At 31.8% G+C, this 24,129-nt stretch overlaps 3 protein-coding genes and 1 pseudogene across 3 annotated transcripts; 1 reads left to right on the top strand and 3 right to left on the bottom strand.

The window, feature by feature from the left end:
• Positions 1-116: 116 nt before the first annotated feature.
• Positions 117-3,501, bottom strand: LOC130968339 (uncharacterized). Its single transcript, XM_057893554.1, has 10 exons — positions 3,059-3,501; positions 2,872-2,957; positions 2,680-2,746; positions 1,945-2,087; positions 1,599-1,647; positions 1,361-1,498; positions 1,178-1,258; positions 922-1,098; positions 762-848; positions 117-478 (listed from the first exon to the last, which is right to left on the bottom strand). The coding sequence occupies exons 1-10, from the start codon at positions 3,326-3,328 to the stop codon at positions 416-418; spliced, it is 1,161 nt and encodes a 386-aa protein (XP_057749537.1). The 5' UTR covers positions 3,329-3,501; the 3' UTR covers positions 117-415.
• A 169-nt stretch (positions 3,502-3,670) lies between these two features.
• Positions 3,671-8,256, top strand: LOC130968337 (glycine--tRNA ligase, mitochondrial 1-like; annotated as a pseudogene).
• A 1,888-nt stretch (positions 8,257-10,144) lies between these two features.
• On the bottom strand, positions 10,145-13,775 carry LOC130962912 (UDP-glycosyltransferase 87A1-like). The gene is made up of 2 exons (XM_057889068.1): positions 13,261-13,775; positions 10,145-11,181 (listed from the first exon to the last, which is right to left on the bottom strand). Exons 1-2 carry the CDS (start codon positions 13,745-13,747, stop codon positions 10,232-10,234), a joined length of 1,437 nt encoding a protein of 478 aa, XP_057745051.1. The 5' UTR covers positions 13,748-13,775; the 3' UTR covers positions 10,145-10,231.
• A 5,899-nt stretch (positions 13,776-19,674) lies between these two features.
• LOC130961855 (UDP-glycosyltransferase 87A2-like) lies at positions 19,675-21,901 on the bottom strand. The gene is made up of 2 exons (XM_057887894.1): positions 21,271-21,901; positions 19,675-20,607 (listed from the first exon to the last, which is right to left on the bottom strand). Exons 1-2 carry the CDS (start codon positions 21,737-21,739, stop codon positions 19,739-19,741), a joined length of 1,338 nt encoding a protein of 445 aa, XP_057743877.1. The 5' UTR covers positions 21,740-21,901; the 3' UTR covers positions 19,675-19,738.
• Between the last annotated feature and the right edge of the window lie 2,228 nt (positions 21,902-24,129).

The following is a 24,129-nucleotide window of genomic DNA, read 5'->3' as shown; positions in this document are numbered from 1 at the left end:
ATTGTCACCAAAGCATTTTCTTTACTCTCCACCTAACCATCCAATCCTCAACTATGATCTTACTAACCAATGGTTGATCCAATCGAACTGGGAAGCTTAAAAAAAGGAACACCAACTATGACACAATGTTTATTAGGTACGTATCATTTAATAAATAAACCCATTATTCAGTCCAATACGTTCATCATGATAGTGTCAATTCTTAAAAGTTAAAACTAAAATTGAACTTTAAAATTGGCATTCAAATCCAACTGTACCTAATCTATGTTTACAAAATTCCCAAGCTCCATGTTCTCTTGATTTGGGGATGCAGCCTTTTCTCCCACATTGTAGAGGCAAAATGTTGGTTTTACTATTGGGTTGATTGGAATTTGGAAGTCACAGAAGGAGCAAGGTTTCACTGCCTTCTCACTTCTCAGGCACCTATGTTCTCAATATCAGCACCCTTGTCCACTCTCTTGATAATACCAGCAATTACCTGAGAAGAGAACAACAAAACAAATGTTAGCAGAGTTATAAAAATCAGGTTTAGTTTGTACTTTACTTCCAGTCCTTCACATCATGTGAACTTTTCCATCAACTTTCCTAAATATGGAATTTTGATGCTCTAAATTTTGTTAAATGTGTTATTTTTGTTCATTTCTGGGAAAAGAACCAACATGGAGATAAAGTGTACTTAAACCTAAGAACTACAGGACTCCACCTTTGAAATGCTAATACCGGTTCCCTCATTGACAGTATTTGTTATCTATATATCCTACCTTTCCAGGTCCTAGTTCATAACTTTTCTTCAGCCCCTTGTTTAGAAGAGTCTTCACTGTTGTTTCCCATTGAACAGGTGAAGTAACCTGCAAATTGTAGTATAGAATGCAATTATTTCCCATTCATGTATTTCTGCATGATGGAGTTTCAGCAGCATACCTGACGTGCCAATATCTTCTTGATTGTGTCGGGATCTGCATGTGGCTGTGCATCCACATTGGAGATGACTGGTATTCTTGGTGTTCTGATTTCTGTTGCTGCCAATGCTGCTTCCAACCTTGACACAGCTGGTTCCATAAAACTAGTGTGGAATGCACCGGCAACAGCTAAGCGAACCTGCAGAATAGAGTGAAAGGCATTAAAACTTTTTAGGAAAGTTAGCATTGGAAAGATAAGATTTGGGGATAGTTCATACAGTCATTCGAGCCTTGAAAGACTTTGCCTTAGATTCCAGCACTTCTACTCCTTTTAAGCCCCCAGAGACAGCATAGTTACCCTAAGAAAACAAAAAACATAAAAAAGAAGCTAGTGATGAGAAATTTAAACACTAAATTTTGTCTGCTAAGCTTGTTAAAAATCAGATCCATAAGAACCTTACAGGACATAGGTAATTGGCAATTTGAACCTTCTCAGCTTCGGGTACTTCCTGATTCGCCGCATCACACAATTGTTGGACCTTCTCTGAGTCCAGTCCTATGACACTAACCATGGCACTTTTAGCAGCATCAGCAGCATCCTAGATAAAGGGCGGAAGTTATTTCTGTGAATAAAAATTACAAGCTTCTATCCAAACAAGTTGATGTAAGTCAGACAAGAAATTGGAACACATTGTTTACCTGCATGGCTTCTCCCCTCAATTTGACCAACTTAAGTCCATCTTCAAAGCTTACAATTCAAATAAATACATGGGTTGATAGCAAGTCAATTAAAGAACAAAGTTGAACTCCAAACAAAATCGTACTTCATCGATGGTTCGTAAACAATGGTTCTAACAGATGGTACTTTCATGACAGAATAGGTCACTATGACAAAAAAGAAGGGGCATATATGTCGTACTTGCTATTCCTTTGGTTTTACAGTGATTTCTTGATACATGAGGAATAATATGAAGAAAAGGGGGCCATAAGGGGTAAGCATTACAAAATCCAGTTATATATTAATTACTAATACTTGGCAAATCACCTGAAAGCCCCAGCAAAAGCAAGAGCAGTGTATTCTCCCAAACTTAGACCACACGTAACATCAACAGAATCAATAATCTGTTGTCCTCCATCTCGTGCACGAAGTAGCTCCACAGCAGCGAGACTTGTGACATAAATAGCAGGCTGAAGAAGTAGAAAAAAATTGGTAAACATTATGTCCATGTAAATCTTTATATGTGACCAAAATAAACATGGAGAACAGACTGGTGGATAACTATGTATGGACTCACTAATATAATATATTAATATCATAATCATAAAAGATCTCTATTAAAGACGAATTTTTTTATTACTACACTAAGTCTTTTATTTTATTCTTGAATATAAATAAAGACACGATGAGGAGGAGAAAAATTCTTGGTGGGATTTGACCCAGGAATGAATTAACTGCCAAAGATATTTAGTATTTACACATTATAAAAAGGTTGAATGAAATACACATGCTGGAGGCACAAGTTAACAACAGCAATTTGTGAATTGACTGTAAAAATATCCATCCAACCAAAACTAATTACCCTCCGCATGACAAGCAATCATTTAACTAAAGTTGCCTAGCTCAATTATTTGCACATAAACCAACTCCATAATACTTCACTAATTATTTTAACGATAAACTAAGATGAATGTACCCTATATTCTAAATTCATGTTCAATAGATTGTTAAAAAAACAACCACCACTACCCAAAAAGAAGTAAAAAAGATTTACCACTTTACCTGACTAAGAACAGTTGAATCTAATTTATCCTTTGGGCCATTGATGCATATATCAAGAAGATCATACCTGAAGGCAGAGAATAGACAATATCAGTTACAACAAGGAACCCAGAATCATAGAATTTAAATAAATAAATAAATAAAAAGACAAACATGAGAAAATAGTTATTATAAAACGAAATCAGCAACTACCCCAATATCTCATTTGCCTTCTTATACAGAACCGCAGCAGCAGGCACATTATGAGCTTCTTTTCCCATTCCAACGGCTTGTGCACCCTGCAATCACATTAATACAGAAATTCATACATCGAATAAACAAAATATATCATATTTCATAAAAATTAAATAAAAAATGCTGATCACAATTTTCCGTTTACCTGACCGGGGAAAAGAAAAGCGTTGGAGGGTTTGTAATCGGAGAAGAGAGCATCGTTGAGAACGGAGACCTGGGATCCGGAAGCGACGCTCATGAAAACCCTAGATCGAAGGAGGGGAAGGTTGAAGGTTCTAGAATGTGCATTTGATGGGGAAGAAGGGAAGTTGTTGAGAGAGAGAGAAGGGAGAGTGAGGGAAGAAGAAGAAGCCATAGCTGGGAAGGAAGAATGTGAGGTTCGGATAAGAGGGGAATGGTGAAGCAAAGCTTGCATTTGGTTGCAGAAATAAGAAAAAAAGTGTTGCTTGAAGACGGAGATTACAAAGACGTTGGATTCTTCTTCATATTCAAAACCACTTCACTCCCAACTAACTAAACTATTGCAGTGTTCTAAAACCGAACCGGACCGGTCAGTTAGAACGACTCAACCGTGAATCAATGGCATTTGCGGTTCAGAAGTTTGAACTTTCTGGTTTCTCCTCTCACTCTCTTTTTTTTTTTTTGGACGGTGCCAGGCCCATAAAGGGCCCAAAGCACAACAAGCGGATGAACCACCCATGACCCTGACCCACCCGACCCGGAGATTATTCCCCAACAGCTCCCCTGCGCGCCGGTGTCTTAAGCTGGCCAATGAAGCCCGAACCCTCGCTACTGTCGCCTACTGCCTACAAGCGCCTGAATCCCGTTCCAGTTCGGCGCAACTCCGCCGTAGGGTCTGAGAATCTTGTACGCCGTCAGCTTCAACTCAGATTCCAGAGATTCCAACTCCAAATCATCAGTTTGAGAGCTCCAAGTGGCTTCATGCATATCTACCACTTCAGAGGTCTTGTTCGGAGCCATCATTAGTTGAATACAAACCACTGGACCAGAGCTAGGGAAGGAGTGATGCGTCGGAGAGGATGACGGGGCTGGGTCACAGGGACTTCGAATGCAGATTGGACTCTGCCGTAGGTTGATCGGTGTTCGAGAATCTTGTGCGCCATTTGCTTCAACTAAGATTGCAGTGATACCAACTCCAGATCATCAATTTGAGAATATTGTTCCTCTCACTCTCTCAAACTGAGGAAGGAGAGCACAAGCTGAGGCCGAGAGTCTCGCGAGAAAAAGACAAACGAGAAGGAAGGATTGGTGGTTTCTTTTTGGACTTGGGCTATGCCCAACAACCCAAACCCGACTCCGAGAACCACCCGACCCACTCCATAAACTAATGTTGCGTTAGTCATGACTTCCCTGGCCGCCGTTACTGTGAATGGACTCCGTAGCCATGAATTATGCTTCCTAGTTGCTGCGGATGGCTTCCTCTGCGCGGCAACCTCCTCTACACAGCCATAATTGAAGTCTCTCGGCCTCAGGTATGATTTGTTCAATTTTTGTTCTGATTTCTTGTTTAATCTGATTTTTCTGAACTTTTTTTCTGTTCTGATTTCTAATTTTTTTATGTTGCGACTTGATGACTTTTCTATTCGTTATGATTATTCGTTCTTTGTTCTTGGTTTTGATTTTCTGATTGTGGTTATGATGATTTTCAATTTGTTATGATTATTAGTTCTATTTTCTATTTTTGTTCGGGAACTTGACCCTTCCAGAATTTTCACATAATAATTGAATTTGTAATACTTTTTGGCTAGATAGTTAGACTTCAGCAAGATGTTATCCCTAGATATTTGTTAAGTTGCAAAATTTAAAAAATTATCAATGATTCATTTTCTTCACACTGCAGGTCAAATAAGGAGAGCAATTTGCTATTTTAAAGGATAAATGTTCTTATATGCAACTTTGTAGAAAATAGGACATACTGGGCATCTTTATGGGCTCAGCTTTTGTATTGAAAAGACAATATATTTTATGCAGAGGAATAGAAATTTTAAATTGGTATGTTCTCCTGTTGTTCGGTGTTTGTTTTCTTTGATTATTGGTTCACTATTGTTTTTTATTCTGAATTTTTTTTTCTTGTTATGATTCCTTGCTGTATTGTTAGTGCTAGTGCTTCTTAGCTAATGCTTCTGCGTTTGCGTTTGTGTTTGGGTGGTTCAACATTCTCAGCTGCTGCTTCATTCCAACGTACACAACACTCACTCTTCTCTTCAACTTCTTCTGCAATGGTTGCCACCGAAGAATCGCTCCGCAAGGCCCTCACCGAAAAGCAATCTGCCATCGAGGCTCAGGGAAATGCTGTCCGTGCACTCAAGGCCGCCGCAGCACCCAAGTCTGACATTGATGCCGCCGTCGAGTCACTCAACGCACTCAAGCTTGAGAAGAACGATGTCGAGCGCCAGCTCCAGTCAATCCTCTCCGCCGACGGTGGACTAAGCAGGGAGGCATTCTGTCAGGCAGCTGTCAACACGCTCGAGCGCCGCCTTTTCTACATCCCATCGTTCAAGATCTACCGCGGTGTGGCCGGCCTCTATGACTACGGCCCTCCCGGATGCGCTGTCAAGTCCAATGTTCTCGCCTTCTAGCGCCAGGTATCCGCAATTTGTTCAATAACTGATTCGATTTAATTGAAAACTTAGGGCTTTCGAATTTCGGTTCTGGTTATGGAATTTGCATGTTGTGTATTGTAGAAGGAATTGAGTGAGACTTGAGTTATTTCACTTATTTGAGGTTGCTGATTGGCACATGCATGTTGTTACAAAGTTAATGGCTATGGTTACGATATTTGCTTAGTTACTTGAGCTTTCAGATGATTAAGTTCTCGCATGCTTAAAATAGAAATAGAAATGGATGTGCTTATGGTTTCATTGTTAAGTTGAGAGGTTTATGTTGTGTTGTGTCGCTTTGCTTTGTATTTGGCAGCATTTTGTTCTTGAGGAGAACATGTTGGAAGTTGACTTCCCCTGCGTGACACCTGAGGTTGTCCTCAAGGCTTCAGGTCATGTGGATAAGTTCACTGACCTCATGGTTAAGGATGAGAAGACGGGGACATGTTACCGTACCGACCACGCACTTGCTCAAGGACTTTTGCAATGAGAAGCTGCAGAAGGACCTCACGATGTCATCCGAGAAGGCTGCGGAGCTTAAACATGTCTTGGCAACCTTGGATGATCTCTCTGCTGAAGCACTTGGTGCCAAGATTAAAGAGTATGGAATTACAGCTCCTGAAACCAAGAATCCACTATCTGACCCATATCCATTCAATTTGATGTTCCAGACATCTATTGGTCCATCTGGCTGGAGTCCTGGGTAAGTAACTTTCCCGTCAAAGCATGTGCTATTTTCTACAAATTTACTGCGGTGAAGACGTTTATCCCTTGATCAAATGTGGCAGCTATATGCGTCCTGAAACTGCACAGGGCATATTTGTAAATTTCAAAGACTTGTACTATTACAATGGAAACAACTCCCATTTGCTGCAGCCCAAATCGGGCAGGCATTCAGAAATGAGGTTGGTAATTGTTGCCTTGTTTTTTCTCTACAAACACCTAGATGTTTCTCTTTGAACTTGTTACATTATTCTTTAATGTGATGACAGGTTTATAACCTTTTCTTTTTCTTGATTGTTGTCTATGTGTAGATATCTCCCCGACAAGGCCTTCTTAGAGTCCGTGAATTTACATTGGCAGAAATTGAGCACTTTGTTGATCCAGAAGATAAATCTCATCCAAAGTACAAAGAGGTTGCTGAATTGGAATTTTTAATATTCCCAAGGGAAGAACAAATATCTGGTCAATCCGCAAAGAGAATTCGCCTCGGTAAAGCTGTGTCAAAGGTCAGTTTGAGCTATGATGAGTTCAAGCTTTCTTGTTCTCCTCTGCCTGATTTTCAGTCATCTTCTATTATGTTTTATGATTCTTTTTTCCAATTTTATTATTATTTTATTATCAGGGAATTGTCAACAATGAGACTCTTGGTTATTTCATCGGTAGAGTATATCTTTTCTTGACACGTCTTGGTATAGACAAAGACCGGTTACGATTTAGGCAACACCTTGCTAATGAGATGGCCCATTATGCTGCTTACTGCTGGGATGCTGAGATTGAGTGTTCCTACGGTTGGATTGAGTGTGTTGGCATTGCAGATAGGTCTGCATATGATTTGCGTGCTCACTCGGTAATGACCATTAAGTAACATTCTCTGAGTGATATCTTTATTAAACCAAGATACAGTTCTAATAGATGAATAGGATGGTAACTTTGGTGGTTGGTATAATTCAAATTGTGTATGTTAACTACAAGATTAAGGAAATTTGATGTGTATACTATAAATATAATTCATGTGCTTTGTTGACGTTGGCATATTGTTGAGTAAAATACATTTTTGTCATTGGAAAAGTCATTTCCCCCTTCGTTTTAACATTACACGATAAATCATTTGATCTATCACTTATTCTACTCTTGAAGTTTCATTTTTGATTGTCTAGTGCTTAATGTGCATTTTTAATTAATAAAGCAGAACTTTCAACTTTGAAACAACTTACATGGGGCTTTAATGCTAGCAAAAAGCTGGAAGGGCAGTAAGTTTAGAAGTGTCTATACTTAACGGGTCATACTGTATTACTATATTTTACCCTCTGCTGTAGTATCATGATCACTAAATAAGTCTTTTAGTATATTATTATACGCCTGTGGTTTGTTTTTGTTTCATTCTCATTGCAACTTTTTATTTGATATTTCAGGATAAAAGTAGGGTTCCTTGGTGGCTCATGAAAAATTTTCAGAACCTAAGGAAGTGGAGGTACGTTGTAACATTAATAGTGTTTATATATACACTGGTCCTGAAACTTGATATGCAACACTAAAATCTGCGGTACCCATTAGTTGATATGGTTTATGAATGATGCCAGAAATTGGTTATAACGCCAGTCAAGAAAGAGTTGGGTCCGGCATTCAAGGGGAGTCAGAAGAATGTGTTTGAAGCACTTGAGGTAATGTATAGTGTAATGCCTTTAATATGGTGACACTTGGTAACAGCTACCGGGGTTACTTATGACACATCAAATTTTTCTGCAGGCAATGAAGGAGAAAGAAGCTTTGGATATGAAGGCTGCTCTTGAATCAAAAGGGGAGGTGGACTTTGAAGTTTGTACACTAGGTGAAACTGTGACTGTTACAAACAAAATGGTAACTATTCAGAAGGAGAAAAAGAAGGAGCACCAACGAGCCGTGCTTATTTGTATTAAGGAAAGAACACAATCCATGTTCCAAACTCTTCGCATCTTCTTTGTATGGTTGATATAAATAAAAGAGAATGAAATAATTTTTAAAGAGAAAAATATATGATTTAGTGAATTTTTAGCTAAAAATAAATTATTTTATTATTTATAAGTTTTAAAAGAGATTAGAATAAAAAAAATTAGTCTTGATTTAAATAATTTAATACTTTGAGTATTGTATTTTTTTATTTGTAATTTAGTCTCACTTTTAATAATAAATATAAATAAAAAATTTATTGTATGCATATTTAAATTTTTTAAATTATATTGTGAAATGATAAATTAAATTTTTTTATTTATGATATTATTTAAATAGTATATACCATTAATTATTTGTTTTGTAATTATATTTTAGATAAAGATTAGTAAAACTATTTATTTTCATACTCAACGTAAACTGATGTTGCCTAATAGTAGCGGTTTATGACCAATCATAATCATGCAGAAACCGCGACAGACAACAGCGGTTTCTATGTTGCCACAATTTAATGTAATCCGCGACTGGCAGCAACGGATTCTGTGTTCCTGTAAATCGCTACTGCCAGTAGCGATTTTCATAGATATGTGAAACAATGCATTTGCGTTTTCGTTTTGGAAACAATGTATTTGCGTAATTTTAAAAGTGAAACAATTTATTTAGGTGAATTGCTCTAGTTTCGATGACTATTATTGTAACCCTTGATCCAACCAATTGAAATAAAATATTAGAATTTAATGCTCAATTTTTTATTATTATAATACGAATTATTCAATGAAACTTAATGAATATTATTATTATTATTATTATTATTATTATTAGAAGATTACCTAAAAAAATAAAAAAGATAAATATTAAATTAGTATTTTAAAAATTTTGACATTGATAAAATAATATTTAATTGTTGTTATTAACAAAATATCTCTAAAGTATTTTAAAATTTGACAAAATTACTTTTAACATAAAATTATGATGTCACAATAAATAGAAAATACTAATATGACCATTAAAAGAGAATTTCAATAGTGGCAGAGAGGACACCGACTTTCACAGCGTATTGAAGCGCTAGTGGAGTAACGGACATGGCCGATGGCAAGAGAGCCGAAGAGCTGGTCGAGTCGATGCCTTCTTGACCGCGATGCTGAAGAGCGTGGGGTACGAGGTAGCAGAGGCGGGAGGCTTTGGGGTCGTCGTAAATTCCAACGATGCTGCACTTTGATCTTCACGTGGCTTTTCGTCGTCATCAGAGAAGGAGAAGAGAGACGAGTGTTGGTGCTGTTGTAACTTGGGGATTGGAGAGTTGTGGTTGTGGGAGCTGGTGGCACATGTTGTGGTGGTAGTGGTAGGTTCAGTAAGGGTTTTGTTGTGGAAGAGAGGGAAAGAAGAAGGTTTGGAGATTGAGGTGGTGGCGGAGGTGGCGGCAGTTGATGCGAGAGAAGAACAGAGGTTCAAAAGTGAAGCAATGGACAGGAGTAAACGCGTCGCTCTTCTCCATTACACTATAGGGGGTTGTACTCTCTTGTGTTGCTAGGGGCGGAGCTAGATAAAATATTAGGGGACCAAAAATATTTACATAATAAAATAAGACTAAAATAAAATTTCAAAGGAGATTAAATTGAAATTTACATATAATTTATATGTAAAAAATTAAAATTGTCACTATATGGCTCCACCCTTGTGTGTCGGCAGCGTTGCCATCATGCGTGTCCTCCCTCACCAGCACCGACGAGGCAAGACGAAGAAGGGGTTGGTGGTGGTCTTGATGTAGTTGGAGTTCTCTGCCATCATCGGAACTCTTATTTCGGCAGTTATATTAAGATTTTTTGTTTGCTATGATGTCATCTTTTATGTTAGGAGTAATTTTGTCAAATTTTAAAATTTTTTAAGAACTATTTTATCAATAACAACAATCAAATACTATTTTATGAGCATTAAAATCTTTCGAATAATAATTTGTTATTTATCTCAAAAATATAAAGGTCGTATAACATGACATACCCAACATAAAGCAATAATTGAGATTCTCAAATAAATCTTCTTGCTTATTATTATGCACTACCATTTGATCCATTAGGCTTGAACACCACACTTGATGTTATATTCTTCAGAAATGCCTTGATATTAATTTGAGAAGACCCACCTTTTGCAATTGCAAGATGACACAATCTCTGAAGCTCTTTAGCCCTTTTTCTCATACCACTTCCAACAACACTATCCAATTGCATGAATTTCCTGAGTAACGGAACAATTTCATCACTTGTCACCAAAGCATCACTTCTATCATCTTTCTTCACTCTCCACCCAACCATCCAATCCTCAACTATCATCTTACTAATCAATGGTTGATCCAATCCTATTGGGAAGGTTAAAAATGGAACACCACCATAAACACCTTCCATTATAGAATTCCAACCACAGTGTGTCCAATAACCCCCTATTGAAGGATGTAACAACACTTTCAATTGGTCACACCAAGGTACCACCAAACCCATCATGTTGTTGTTACCAAAAATCTCTTTTATTCTAGAATCCTCTTCACGTATAACCCACAAGAATCTAACACCACTTCTTTTCAAAGCATTAGCAATTTCATCCATTTGTGCACTTGAAACCGAAAGAAAGCTTCCGTATGAGATATACAAAACAGAATTAGAGGGTTGGGTATCTAGCCACGCTAAATAATAACCGTGGCCATTAACATTTTTATCATCAACATCACTTCTTGTTCTTGAATTTTCTTCTTCAAGGCTAAAATAAGGTATGTTTGGGCCAACCGTGTAAATGGGTGTTGAGGTTTTTACTCTCATAGCATCAATGACTTTGGATTCTAAGTCATAGAAGGTGGGCAATAATATGCAATGTGATTTAAGCATCGATTCACAACTTTTCATAGCCCAATGCAACACTTTCTGGTTGTTCTTGTCAAGAAGAGGAATATCCGCTAAACGAATCCAAGATTTTCCAGGAATATAATCTACGAGTTTGTCACTATTTCCTCCTGCACATTGAAAATTTTGTTTCCTTGTATAAATATTATAATTAGAAATATGATATCAGTACAAATGATACTACTTACTAATGCTATTAATTATAGTAAATTGTACATAAAATTTTGATATCCTATTATAAGAATAAAAGTATTGATTGATCTTACTTTAATTTCCAACAACTCACAGGTCCACACAGGTTAAATATAATTGTCGTATTATCACATGTCTTTTCCGTTGCTTAAACTCGACAAGTACAATTCTGTGTTGAATTCTTAATAGAAATACAAAAAACAATACTCATGTGTTCTGTTCTGACACGTACTATGCCTTTTTTCAAGTGAACCTGTCACTTATCCTTTTTCTTTTTGTTCGCACCTGTCACTTATATCTTTGTTCATGCAAGTTTCTATCACGATTTTTTTTTTAAATCTTAGCTACTTATATAATGCCTGATTATGATTGTCGTATTGATTGATGCATGTTACCAACTATTTGTGAGAGAGATAAAAAATAGAGTCTCAGCGCGGCTGTAAATCTCAAATTTTATTATTTCCCTCACAAATTATTTTTACTATACGTCAAATTGCTTCCACTATATTTCTAATAGTCCGCTTCTTTTTTTTATTATTTTTTTATCTTATTGTTACTGTTTATAAATTGCCAAGAACAATTTTCAGTGACTTTTAATATCGCAATAAAATACACAACTGTATCATAATTATGCATCACACTAAATATCATTCAATATTCAAAAATATTAATCTATCTATCACCTTTTACATTTTTTCAGTAGATTTCAAGAAAGGAAACCATTCCAATAAAAACACTAAAATATCTTTTTTTTAAGACGTTTATATGTGTCATGATATTATTGGATATTTTTATTAAACTGATTAATAATTTATTTTTTAATAAATCAGAACAAATCGATTTATTATAGCAACAATAATAAACCCAATTGTCCACACTATAATTATTAGACCCGATTTGATCCGAACGATTTACACAATTCAAATCGAATCATGTTTAAATTTTTTTATAAAAAGATAAATATATTTTTGATTTTTTTTTAAAGAAAAATCATAATCCAATAAATTATGTAAATTGATCGGTTCGACCAGATCTGATAACAATTGAGTTTATTATTATTGTTATAAAAAAATCAATTTTATTCTAATTTGTTAAAAAATTTAAAAATAATCAATTTATTAATACGTCTAATAATAATACAACACATAAATATTTTTACAAAAAAATATTTTATGTTATGAGAACATCCTCAGAGCATCGTCCTTCAAAAAAATGGTAAACATATATACTTAAAAGGTTGTTAGTTCTACGAAACATCTTCATTTTTGTTTCATCTAAAAATAGTAATATGAATGGTTAGATGATTCAATAAAAATATTAAATTAAATATGTTTAATTATTTAATAATTTATAATATTATAATTATATAAAAATATTTATATAAATATGTTTTTATAAAAGTAGTGAGTTATACAACAACAACAACAACAACAACAACAACAACAACAACAACAACAACAACAATAATAATAATAATACTTATTACAAGTGTAGGAATATTTATATAGCTAATGTGATAAAAAAAAAAAGCTAACAAATCCTCGTGAAAGTTTAACATTCATACATTATATTTGGCTCATAAAATTATCCATTTCAAAAGTTTAAATTGATAATAAAAATAATATTATTTACTTAATTTTTGTATAAATAATTTTTATTTGTTTTATGTTATTTTTTATTTTTAAAATTTATCAAAGATCAAACTTTAAATTCTTTAAACATAAAATTTTAATATCATATTATAAAATCACTCATCCAAAAAATTTAAATTAATAAAAAGAAATAACATAAATGGTTATATTTTTAACAATAAACAAATATTTAAAATAAAAAAACAATTATTTTCTACAATACTATATATATAATATTTTTCTTAACAAGTTTTCTTAAAAGATTAATAAGGGTAATACTTTTTTATTAAAAATAATTATTTACATTTTTTCTTGTTATTTTTTAATATTGAAAAAGAGAATTCACAAGTGAGATACCACACTTACCTAACAGGTTTTGATGATATTGGTGCAGCAAGTTAAAAGAGTGCAGCCAGAATTCGGAAGCTGTAGTGGTCCAAAAAGCAGCCACCGGAATATTCCTCCGATTTGCAAGAGCTGCAACCCAATATAAGAAACCGTCGTAGATGATAGCCGTGGGTGGTGGTTGGTCAACTATTTCATTGAGTAACCTGTCTATGGCAGGTTCCATTTTGGTCATAACGGCTTCCACGGTGCTACTAAAAGAGGGCGATGATTCGTTGGATACGAGATTGGGAATGGAATGGATTCGAATGTTGTTGTTTTGTTGTTTGGTAATAATGGAAGGGAGCCATTGTTGGGTGACAACAAAGGTGATGTGGATGTTGGGGTTGGTGGAGACAATGGAATTGGAGAGGTACATCATGGGGTTTATGTGGCCGCAAGAGGGGTACGGCACAACCACCATGTGCTCATGCCTCACCGCTCTTGGAGGATCATCAACACACTCCATCAAAACCTATAGATTATTGATTATTCTTCTCAAATGCTCACACACAATAAACTACCTTTCATTTATAGTAATCTACCAATAACGGATGTTTCATTGAGTTCCTGTGACAATTGTATGATACGTATGTTTAATCGTGTCTTAATAAAAAATATTTTTTTAAATATGTTTAAACACATTTATATATCATATAACATATCAGCATATACAATTTTATTTTTAGCATATATTCTTGAAATAAAATTAAAAATAGTATATATTATTTTAAAATAAAAAATATTTTAAATATTTTATGTAATTAAAATAAGACATGAGTAAAGTATTGGTTTTATCCTTAATATTTGGGGTAAGTCTTAAAGTTTATTGTTTTTAACATTTCAATCGTCCTATTTAAATTCCTAATGTTTCAAAATTGACTCAATATTATCCTGCCGTTAGGGATTCGTTAACAGAATTGACGGCGGGACAATTGAAACAATTTTAAAACGTTAAGGACTTAAATAGAACGAAAATGTTGGGGACAAAAACGATACATAGAAATAAATTTTAATTTTATTCTTTAATAATATTATTTTTTACTATGTATAATATTCAATTATTTTTTAATCACATCTAAGTAAATTATATTTAATCACACTACTTTTATTCTAAATAAATTTTTTTATATTTTTATATTAACTTATAATTTTAAGTGTAAAATTATATAAAAAAATTTATTTAGAACAAAAGTAATGTGATTAAATATAATTTACTTAGATGTAAAAAATTGATATTATTAAAGGATAAAACTAAAATTTATTTCTATGTATCATTTTTGTCCTCAACGTTTTCGTCCTATTTAAGCCCTAACATTTCAAAATCATCTCAATCTTGTCCTGCCGTCAATTCTGTTAACGGATCCCTAACGGCAAGACAACATTGAGTCAATTTTGAAACGTTAGAGGTTTAAATAGAACGATTGAAACGTTAGAAACAACTTTGGGACTTACCCCAAACGTTGAAGACAAAAACGATACTTTACTCAATAAAATATTAAAAATAATAAAAATTAATTTATATTTTAATATCAATAAAATATCAAAATATTATTACATATTTATCTAAAAAATAATTTATAATTTATATATATCAATATCTTCGTATCTTATAAGATTTTAAGATTCATACATTAGCGTGTATGTCATGTTGTGTCCCAACAAATATATTGATACATAAATATATAGTGGCTAATTTTAGTACATACATAATATTTTTTATAAGAATAATATACTATGTGTACACAAAAATAGTCACAGAATTAACTAATAATATAAAATATATTATAAAATATACATTAAAAATTAAATTAAATAATATATGTGTTTATATACAAATATATAATAATTAATTTATTAATTGGTTTTTTATATCCATGCAATATTTTTCTTATAAGAAAAAGTTATTTATGAACGTTCATTTTTTCCCTCAGATTTATTACCTCTTTTTATTTTTTAAATTAATGAAAAATTCATGCATTTACATATATATACGTTTAAAAATACTCTATCCTTGAATATATATCAAAATTTTTAGTCATGTATTTTATATACTTATATGAAAAAAAATAATATAGTAATTATACTAAAATATCTCTCTTTTTACAAGTTTACAGAGTGATTTGTTTTAATTTTTTATTTTAATTTTAAATAAAAAAGATATACATAAAAAATTATATACCAAATAATACATATATAATACTCTTAATTTAAAACGTACATTCTATTATACATATACTAGCTATTATAGTTATAATGTTTCAAAAAATATATATTACTAAAATTAAAATAATACTTTTTATTAGCAACATCTTTTAAAAAATATTATTAAAAAAGTATTATTAACATATAAAAATATAACTTTAATTTTAATAATATTTACATGATCATTGTAGTTATAAACATACTAAAATCTACCCCATATATAAAATTCTAAAAATATTACATGTAGAACACTTGCTATTACATACGGAGACAAAACAATAAAATAAAAAGTAAATGCATCTTTAATTTGCTCAAATATAACCATTTTTCATTTTTTGTATTTGTGTAATATTAAATTTTAAATTATTTAATTATGTAACTTATCCTAAAAAATATATAAATAATAATGGCTAACTTTAAAAAAAATACATGAGAAATTAAATTCACGTGGATATATTTCAATCATCAATTCTCTTATTGAGGCCCTTTCTTATATATGTGGAGCTATTTGAATAACTCGCTCCTAGCTAAGTCCTACCAGATAACTGAGATAAGTGACTTAGCTTGCTCCAATGACAACATAGTAAAAATTATATTTTATATATTTAAAAAAGATTTAATTATTCTACAGGTCCTTATAATTTTATTAAATTTTTAATTAAGTCTCTATAATTTTTTTTTAATTAAGCCTTTTTACGTGATTTTTTTAAATTAAGTCCCTATTAACGTTTAACATCACAAAAAACATTAGTGAATTGTGAAATAACTTATTTACCTTTGTCTTTCACCTATAAACACTCCATGTTTGTGACTTATATGAGGTTTCTCTTCTTTCCCGTTTTTCATTTTCAGTTTTCATCTTCTACAAACTTATGGCTCAAAGTCAAAGAACCTCTTTCATTCTCTCTTCGAGAAGCTGTGTTTCCAAAAGTTCCAACCCAAAAAAAAGAAGACACATGTATTTTTGTGGAGAAACAATTACCGTCCACCGTTCCTCAGCCGTTTCTGACCATGGTAGGAAGTAAGTTACTTGTGGGAAGATATCAAAATGCAACATTTTTTAGTGGATTGATGATTTTGAGTGGATTGAGGATGATGACTGTACAAATAATGGATGGCCAAAGGATAAGAAAAGGAAGGTTCATTGTTTTTGCAGTGACACTCTGAACCTTCAAATTTCAGGAACAACAAAGAATTTTAATAGAAGATGCAAATTTTTTGAGTGGGTTGATGAAGTTGGTGCAAGAAGTAACGTATCTACTGCTGCTGTTGAAGTTGTTGGAACACAAAATTGTACTAAGTTGGAGGGTGAAATGAGGAAATTAGATGCATAAGAAAGAAAGATAGAGAGGCTAAACGTGGAGATGGAGAGATTGATTGTTGAAGTCAGAGAAATAGATGCTTGTGTGGGTAGATTATGTGATGAGTTCAATATTCTCCAAGAACAAGTTGGGAGATTGGATGACAATATAAAAATTCAATGTAAAATACAATATATGTTATTTATGTTTTTGCTAGTCTTAATAATTGGAATGTGGTTTGTAAAAGTTTAATGTTATTTGTGTTATGAAATTCTAATGTAAGGGATTCTATGGCTTCAATCCAATTACTGCTAATTATGTTTAGTTAGAATAAATTTTGTATTTTGATGTATTTTGTGTGTGCATAACAATGAAATCATAGTTGAAAAGAAACTTTATCAATGTGAATATTTAAAATTTTTTTATTGCTCAACAAGTTGCAGGAAAAAGTGGTCGTATAATAAGCCACATATCTAGATATCCATTAAGTAAGTGTTTCTGTAAATCATACGTACACAAAATATCACAAAATAAATGGTTATATAACATGCCACATATCTAATCCAAAATAAAGGTCTAAGAACATCTTCTCTTTAATAAAGGTCCAAGAATATCTTCTCTAATAGCATCCTTAAACTGACCAAGTGACTTGAACTCCAACTCCACCTTAAACATATATTCCCTACTCATCTCAGCCTTATTATATTTAGGATGTTTTCTATTCTTAATTATATTATCCGAATCTTCCTCATAACTATCAATATCTTCAGTTTCATAACCCTAAAAAATCTCTCCAACTTCAACATCACCCCTAACAGCGGCATCATTCACAGCAGCATCAACACCAGCAATTTGAGCATTGTCATGTTCATTTAACAGGCCATCAAACCCCCAAAAGCATTTCTAACTCTACCATCATTTTCGTCTTCAACATCAAACCCAAAATGATTCTCGTGGTCTCTATCATCAGCACTGTCATCAAATCTATTCTCCTCACTAGATGTTCTGATTCACCTTCAACTTCTACTTCTACGAAACCACTGTCACTGTACTCAACTTCAGTTGGAACATAATTCTTATCATTCAAACATATCTCAACACCATTACCTTTCCTGCAGCCATCAATAACATACACCGAGCAATGCTTAACAGTCTGTAACACTAACAACCTATCCATTTTCATTGCATCTCCATTACTCATCAACTCTCTAAGACCTGAGTTCAATTAACAACCTGGTTCACAGTACCATATCTTAGCATATCTTTTGTACCCTAACTTCTGCAATTCACTAACTATTTCTTGCAAACTTCATTCATCGAGCTCAAAATGCATATCTTCCAACATACCCTTCCCCTCGAATATTCTAGCCCATTTCCTATATCATGAAACTTGCCATCGTGATGTATGTCTATAGTAAATTCTGAATCCCCCATCACTACATTAATAAAAACAGAAACAAAATCCATTTAAAGTAGCATCGTCACAGTAACAACAACCAACAATCAAGAATAAACAAAATTCATCATTAGCAAAATTAATTTATATTTCAATTCACCCATTAACGAAATCTATGTAGATAAATATCGATATTGTAAACCCTAAATAAACCATTATCAAAACAATCCAGAAATCAATTCAAGAAATAGATATTCAACCAATGTCATATTTAAAAAAAAAATTAGTATACACATCAAGTTTTAAAACCGAAAAAAGAAGCTTTTTATCTTCACCTGTGTTCAGACAGACAGTTCGAGTGCAGGGAGATGGAGCAGACGCACAACGCGAGGACGGGAGGCCAGGCGCTACAAGGCTCGGCTCGATGCGGTGCAGCGATGGCGATGGGCTTCACCGAGACGGACGGCAACGGGAAAATGCGCAGACCACCTCTGAACAAAACAGAGCAGAGCAGACCGGCGCAAAGAGAAGGAGGCGACGAACAGCAGACCACCAAGCGTTCGTTGCAGATGATGCCAACGACGGATGACAATGACGGCCCGAAACAGGGGAAGCAGGAGACGATGGATGCGTTTTCCAGAGAGAGCCTTAGGGTTTCTTTTTTTCCTTGGGATAAAATGCAAGGGGTGCTTTTGGTATTTTGGAATAATACATGTTTGTTCAGCTAGCCACTCCAACCAAATGACAAGAATATTTGTTTTTTACCAAGAATATTCTATTATCTTTAACGTTATACACATGGCAGGGATTTAATTGAAAAAAAATCACATATAGGGACCCAATTGAAAAGAAAAAAAGTATAGGAATCTAATTGAAAATTCGGTAAAACTATAAGGACCTGCAGAGTAATTAAACCTTTAAAAAATTATAAATATAATAATAATAATAATAATAATAATAATAATAATATAAGTTAAACTATTATTTTAATTTTCAATATTTAGACCACATTCTAATTTAATTTTAATATTTAAAATTTTTTAAATAGATTCAACATTGTTCCACAGTTAAATTATACAAAAATTTAGAAAAAAAATATAATGATAAAAGTATTATTATAAAAAATTAATAAAAATAATAAAAGTATCTCAAAATATAATATCTATGTACATGTTTCATCTATTCAATATAATTTTATATTTCTATAATTTTATTTCAGTATTCTGTATTTATAAATAAATACAGTCTAATGATCAAATTAGATTTTTTATGTTAAAAAATTATTAGAAAAAAAAATGTCATTCTCTACTTATCTTATGAACATATATAGTAATTTGACAATTTTCAATTTTGTCGATAATATATCTAAGCTCTAAACTTTTGTCTCTAGTTATTAATCACTGGGAAATAAGAGTGAATGAAGTGACTTTATACAATAAAATCTGCTATATATAAGGGCCTATTATTGCAATCCAACTTAACACATTGAAAAAGTTCTATAAGATCATAATTTATTTATTGAATGCAAAGTTCATGGGTACTTGATGCATTAATTGCTTTACAAAATGTCTTCAAGAAATGCATTGAGATTCTGCACAGAAGATCCACCTTCCACAATTGTATTCCTACAAACTTCTCTAACCTTATTTGCTCTTTCCCTTAACTCTCTCCCTCCCCTGCTCTCAAAATCCATAAACCCTTTTACAATCCTAGCAATTTCTTTTCTCATCACAACATCATTTTCTTTGTTATTAGTCCCTAATCTTTCTTTCATCTTAACACCAACCTTCAAATCCTCAACAATTTGCTTACTATTAGGAACTTGATCAATAGAAATTGGAAATGTTAGAACAGGAACACCACAAAACATAGCTTCCAACACTGAATTCCAACCACAATGTGACAAAAAACCACCTATAGAGTTATGTGACAACACCCTCAATTGGTCACACCAAGGCACAAATAAACCACTGTTACTATTTTGACTTAAGAGTGTTTTGTTTGGTCCACGGTACACCATCAAGAATCTCACACCACTATCACATAACCCAACAACAAGTTCTTCCATTTGCTCCTTTGAAATTGAAAGATAACTTCCTAAGGATATGTATAGAACAGACCCTTTTGGATGAGAATCAAGCCACTGCATGTAATTGATGTGTTCATTGTTGGTTGCTTCATAGAATGGAATTAAAGGCCCAATTGTGTAGAGTGGGAAAGAGTATTTGGATTTTAGAGTGTCTATTGCATTTGGTTCAATCTCATAGATTGAATTGAAAAGAAGGTATTTTGCATATTGGACCTTTGATATGCATTGCAAGTATAGTTGCAACACTTTTCCATTCTTGTCATGGAAAATTGAAGGCAAATCTGATATCCTTAATGGGGAAACGCCAGGGATGTAATCTACACGTTTTTCTCCATTCTCTGCTTGGAAAATCAAAATTCAATAAGAAACATTTTTTGAACATTCATACATTCTATGTACTTTATCAACACCTATTTTATCACTCTTGAAAAGAAAAATAGAACAGTAACTCAACAAAACATGGATAGCTTCTTCAAATCTAGATTGTGTTCTAACTTCTAAATTCAAATACATTTACCCTAGAGTTAAATGAGTGGAATCTAAATAGTATGTTCACATAATGAAATACTAAAAAAAATAGTAAATTTTTTAGAGTCTTAATAGTTGGTCAAATAAAGTGTATTTTTTTACAAACTATATTATTTATAAAAAAAAAATAAAATATATATTAAAAATAAATTAAACAACAAATTTGGTAGGCTGATTTTTTTTGCACATAAAGCATTTTTTATTTTCCTTTTTCTCATATATCTATAATGTTTTGCTTTATAAGTCAGGGTAAAAAAAAACACCATATCTAACTAGGATAATTCATCTATTAATTTTAATTACTTATATTAGGTATATATTAAAATCAGGCATTAAAATTAATTATTAATACATCGCAGAATAGATATTGAAAGACAAAATATACATGCATATTTATATAGAAATAAATTGTAACTAATCCTGATGATTAGTTTTAGCGTGGAAAGCATTTTTGAATTTGAATTTGTTGTTACCGAAAGAGTGATTTTCCAGAAAGAGTTGATGATGAAGAAACATGGAGAAGACTGAAGCAGAAGCAGTCCAAAGCAAAGCCAAAGGAAGCAATCTACGAGTGGCAACAGCATGAGCCCAAAGAAGCTCAGTGTCAGCAATGATGAGATCCACATTCACATTGCCATTAATCTCATCAATCACTGCCTCAAAGGGTTCTTCCATCTTTGTCATCACTGCTTCATAGAATCCTGGGAAGTCGTTGCCGCGAACTTCCTCTGATGGCAGAACGTTTGGAATGGTACAGATTCTAATGCTATCAGCATGAGCATGATTGGTGTTCTTGTTGATTAAGGTTTGCCATTCTTGTGTCACAACAAAGGTGATGAGAATGTGATTTCTTGAAGAAATTAATAAGGATTTGCAGAGGTTCATCATGGGAGTCACATGGCCTCTGCCAGGGTATGGCACAGCCACAATATGGTACACCATTGTTGCTCAATCAAACTTATTCTCTTTCATGAAATTGCTAATGGTGTTGCCATATGTATGAGGAAAGTTTTCAAGTATACCGGTACCGGTGTTTTAGTGATTTTTAAGGTAGAAACTCAGATATCAACTTAAACATCTTCTCAAAAGTTTAAATTGATTTTGGGGGTTCATCAAGGATCAAATTCTTGATCTTTCGGATCTAGCGCTCTAATATTATGTCATGATACCACTCATCCCAAAAGTTTCGGCTAATAGAAAAAGGTAACACAAATAGTTATATTTCTAATACTCCATAAATCTTCATTGTACACATTGTACAAATATTCCATTGGTTCATCATACTTTCCCTAATTTTAATTATATATATTATATAATTTTTTTATAATTAAGAACAATTAAAAATTACAGAAATAAAAATTTTTTATATATTATATGTGAAAGTTTTATAAATTGTTTTTTAATTAATAATATATATTTTTTACTTGTTAAAAAAATTAATTTCAAAATGGTGTTTATTATAAAAAAAAATACATATGTGACGGGATTTTATTTAATAAAATTAGCTAGAATATTAGGTTCCATTTATTACGAACACGTTTTGTATTCAATTATAATTGTTTCTTTCTCCTATATAATATAGGTTCGGTATATTTGAATTCAAATGATCATTTTATTTAATTTGTAATATTTTTAAGAAGAATGTTAGGAGTTAATATTTTTTAGATTAATTAGCGTCGGTCACATATTTTTGTATTCCAATTATTTCTTTATATATTTAAAGTAGAAATAATATTTATTTGTGTACCTTATTCTAAAATAGAAAATAAGAGTTAAAATGTTTTTTAAAAAAAGAATAATTATTTAAATTAATTATTGATATTTTTAAAATTAGATATTTTAGTTTCTTAAATTTTAAAATAACAAAACAAATTTTAACATTAATATTTTTGTTTAACAATACAGTTATTCTTTAATTTAATGCGAATAGTGAGTATAAATCCCTAAAGAATATAAAATATCTCAAAACAATGTTTAAAATATTTTAAAATTTGTAAAATAATTATTTTAATTAAATAGATCAAATTAAAAAAATTGTATTGTCTAACAGATATAAATTTTGAAATTATTTTGAGTAGTATAGAAAAACTTGGATGTCCAAAAAATATTTATCTAAATATCTAGGTACATGACAAAAGAAGTTTAGATATTTTCTGTGTAGGATAATATATTTTTATGACTTGATTTTAATGTAACGTCTTATTCATTCATGTAATGTCTTTTATTTAAGGGTGCTCTCATAAACATGTAGAAAATGTCTTTTTTTAAAGATATTTTTTAATATTTAAAATTTAATATATATAATTATTTAAATTATATTATTTTTGTTAAAATTTGATTAAATAAATTAATTTGATAAAAAAATAGTGAATTAAATTTTAAATTTATCTAAATTAATATTATTTTTTATAAAAAATAACTACAATATCTCTATTATATAAAATAACTAAAATACTCTTATTATATATATTAATTTTGAGAATTCTAAATTCTAACCCTTTTCTTCTCTATCGTTATAGGATTAGAATTTAAAGTATATATATATATATATATATATATATATATATAATAGGGATATTTTAGTTGTGTTTTATAATAAGGATATTATCGTAATTTTTTTATAAAAAATATTAATTATATTGATTCAAAATTTAATTTATTATTTTTTTGTTAAATTAATTTGTCCGGTCTAATTTTTTTTTAGTGATTTGTCCGGTCTAATTTTAATAAAAATAATACAATTTAATTTATTTTATGTGTTAAATTTTTATTTTTAAAAAATATCTAAAAAAAAGATGTTTTTAACATTTTTATTTAAATGGTTTTGTTTATTTATTTGTCTCTGTGTTATCTTTTAGTACTGCTTTATCATTTTACTTTACATATTATTGAGATTCAGATTCACACGGAATGGACAAGACTGGTTTTTCTTTTCCCCTTTCTTTTCATTTGAAATTTTTAATGCTAGGCTAGCTTGGCGTTACTTGACATTTGACAAATCAGAGAGAAAAAACAAAAGCAAAAGGTCCACATGATAATGATGCTAAGCTGTTCTTAATTTTTCTTATCAGACAATTTTTTTTACCCTTGAAATGATTCCATTTTATTTTTCTTTTTTCTTATATTCGTTTTTTTTTACAGTAAAACACTGGTCTTTTAAAACTAATTAACTTTCATATATGAATTAAATTAATTAGAATGTCAGAAAGTTTTAGATATCATCAATAGTTTGAACTCAAACCATGTGAAAGTAAATTATAAAAACATTCATTCTATTAAAGTAACATGCTTGTAGAGAAATAAGAACATGCTTGGTTGAGATTTAACTCTGA

This window comes from Arachis stenosperma, chromosome 1 (assembly GCF_014773155.1).
Source record: "Arachis stenosperma cultivar V10309 chromosome 1, arast.V10309.gnm1.PFL2, whole genome shotgun sequence".
Classification (NCBI taxonomy): Eukaryota; Viridiplantae; Streptophyta; class Magnoliopsida; order Fabales; family Fabaceae; genus Arachis; species Arachis stenosperma.
This window is presented reverse-complemented; position numbering and strand designations above follow the sequence as displayed.

Coding starts and splice junctions, on each gene's coding strand:
- LOC130961855 (XM_057887894.1), bottom strand. CDS start 21,739: ATGGTGTACCATATTGTGGCTGTGCCATACCCTGGCAGAGGCCATGTG. Junction 20,608..21,270: donor TCTGGAAAATCACTCTTTCG/GTAACAACAAAT, acceptor TTTTCCAAGCAG/AGAATGGAGAAAAACGTGTA.
- LOC130968339 (XM_057893554.1), bottom strand. CDS start 3,328: ATGCAAGCTTTGCTTCACCATTCCCCTCTTATCCGAACCTCACATTCT. Junction 2,088..2,679: donor ATTCAACTGTTCTTAGTCAG/GTAAAGTGGTAA, acceptor CTACTTCTTCAG/CCTGCTATTTATGTCACAAG. Junction 849..921: donor AGAAGATATTGGCACGTCAG/GTATGCTGCTGA, acceptor TACAATTTGCAG/GTTACTTCACCTGTTCAATG.
- LOC130962912 (XM_057889068.1), bottom strand. CDS start 13,747: ATGGAGTGTGTTGATGATCCTCCAAGAGCGGTGAGGCATGAGCACATG. Junction 11,182..13,260: donor ATATCATCAAAACCTGTTAG/GTAAGTGTGGTA, acceptor TTCAATGTGCAG/GAGGAAATAGTGACAAACTC.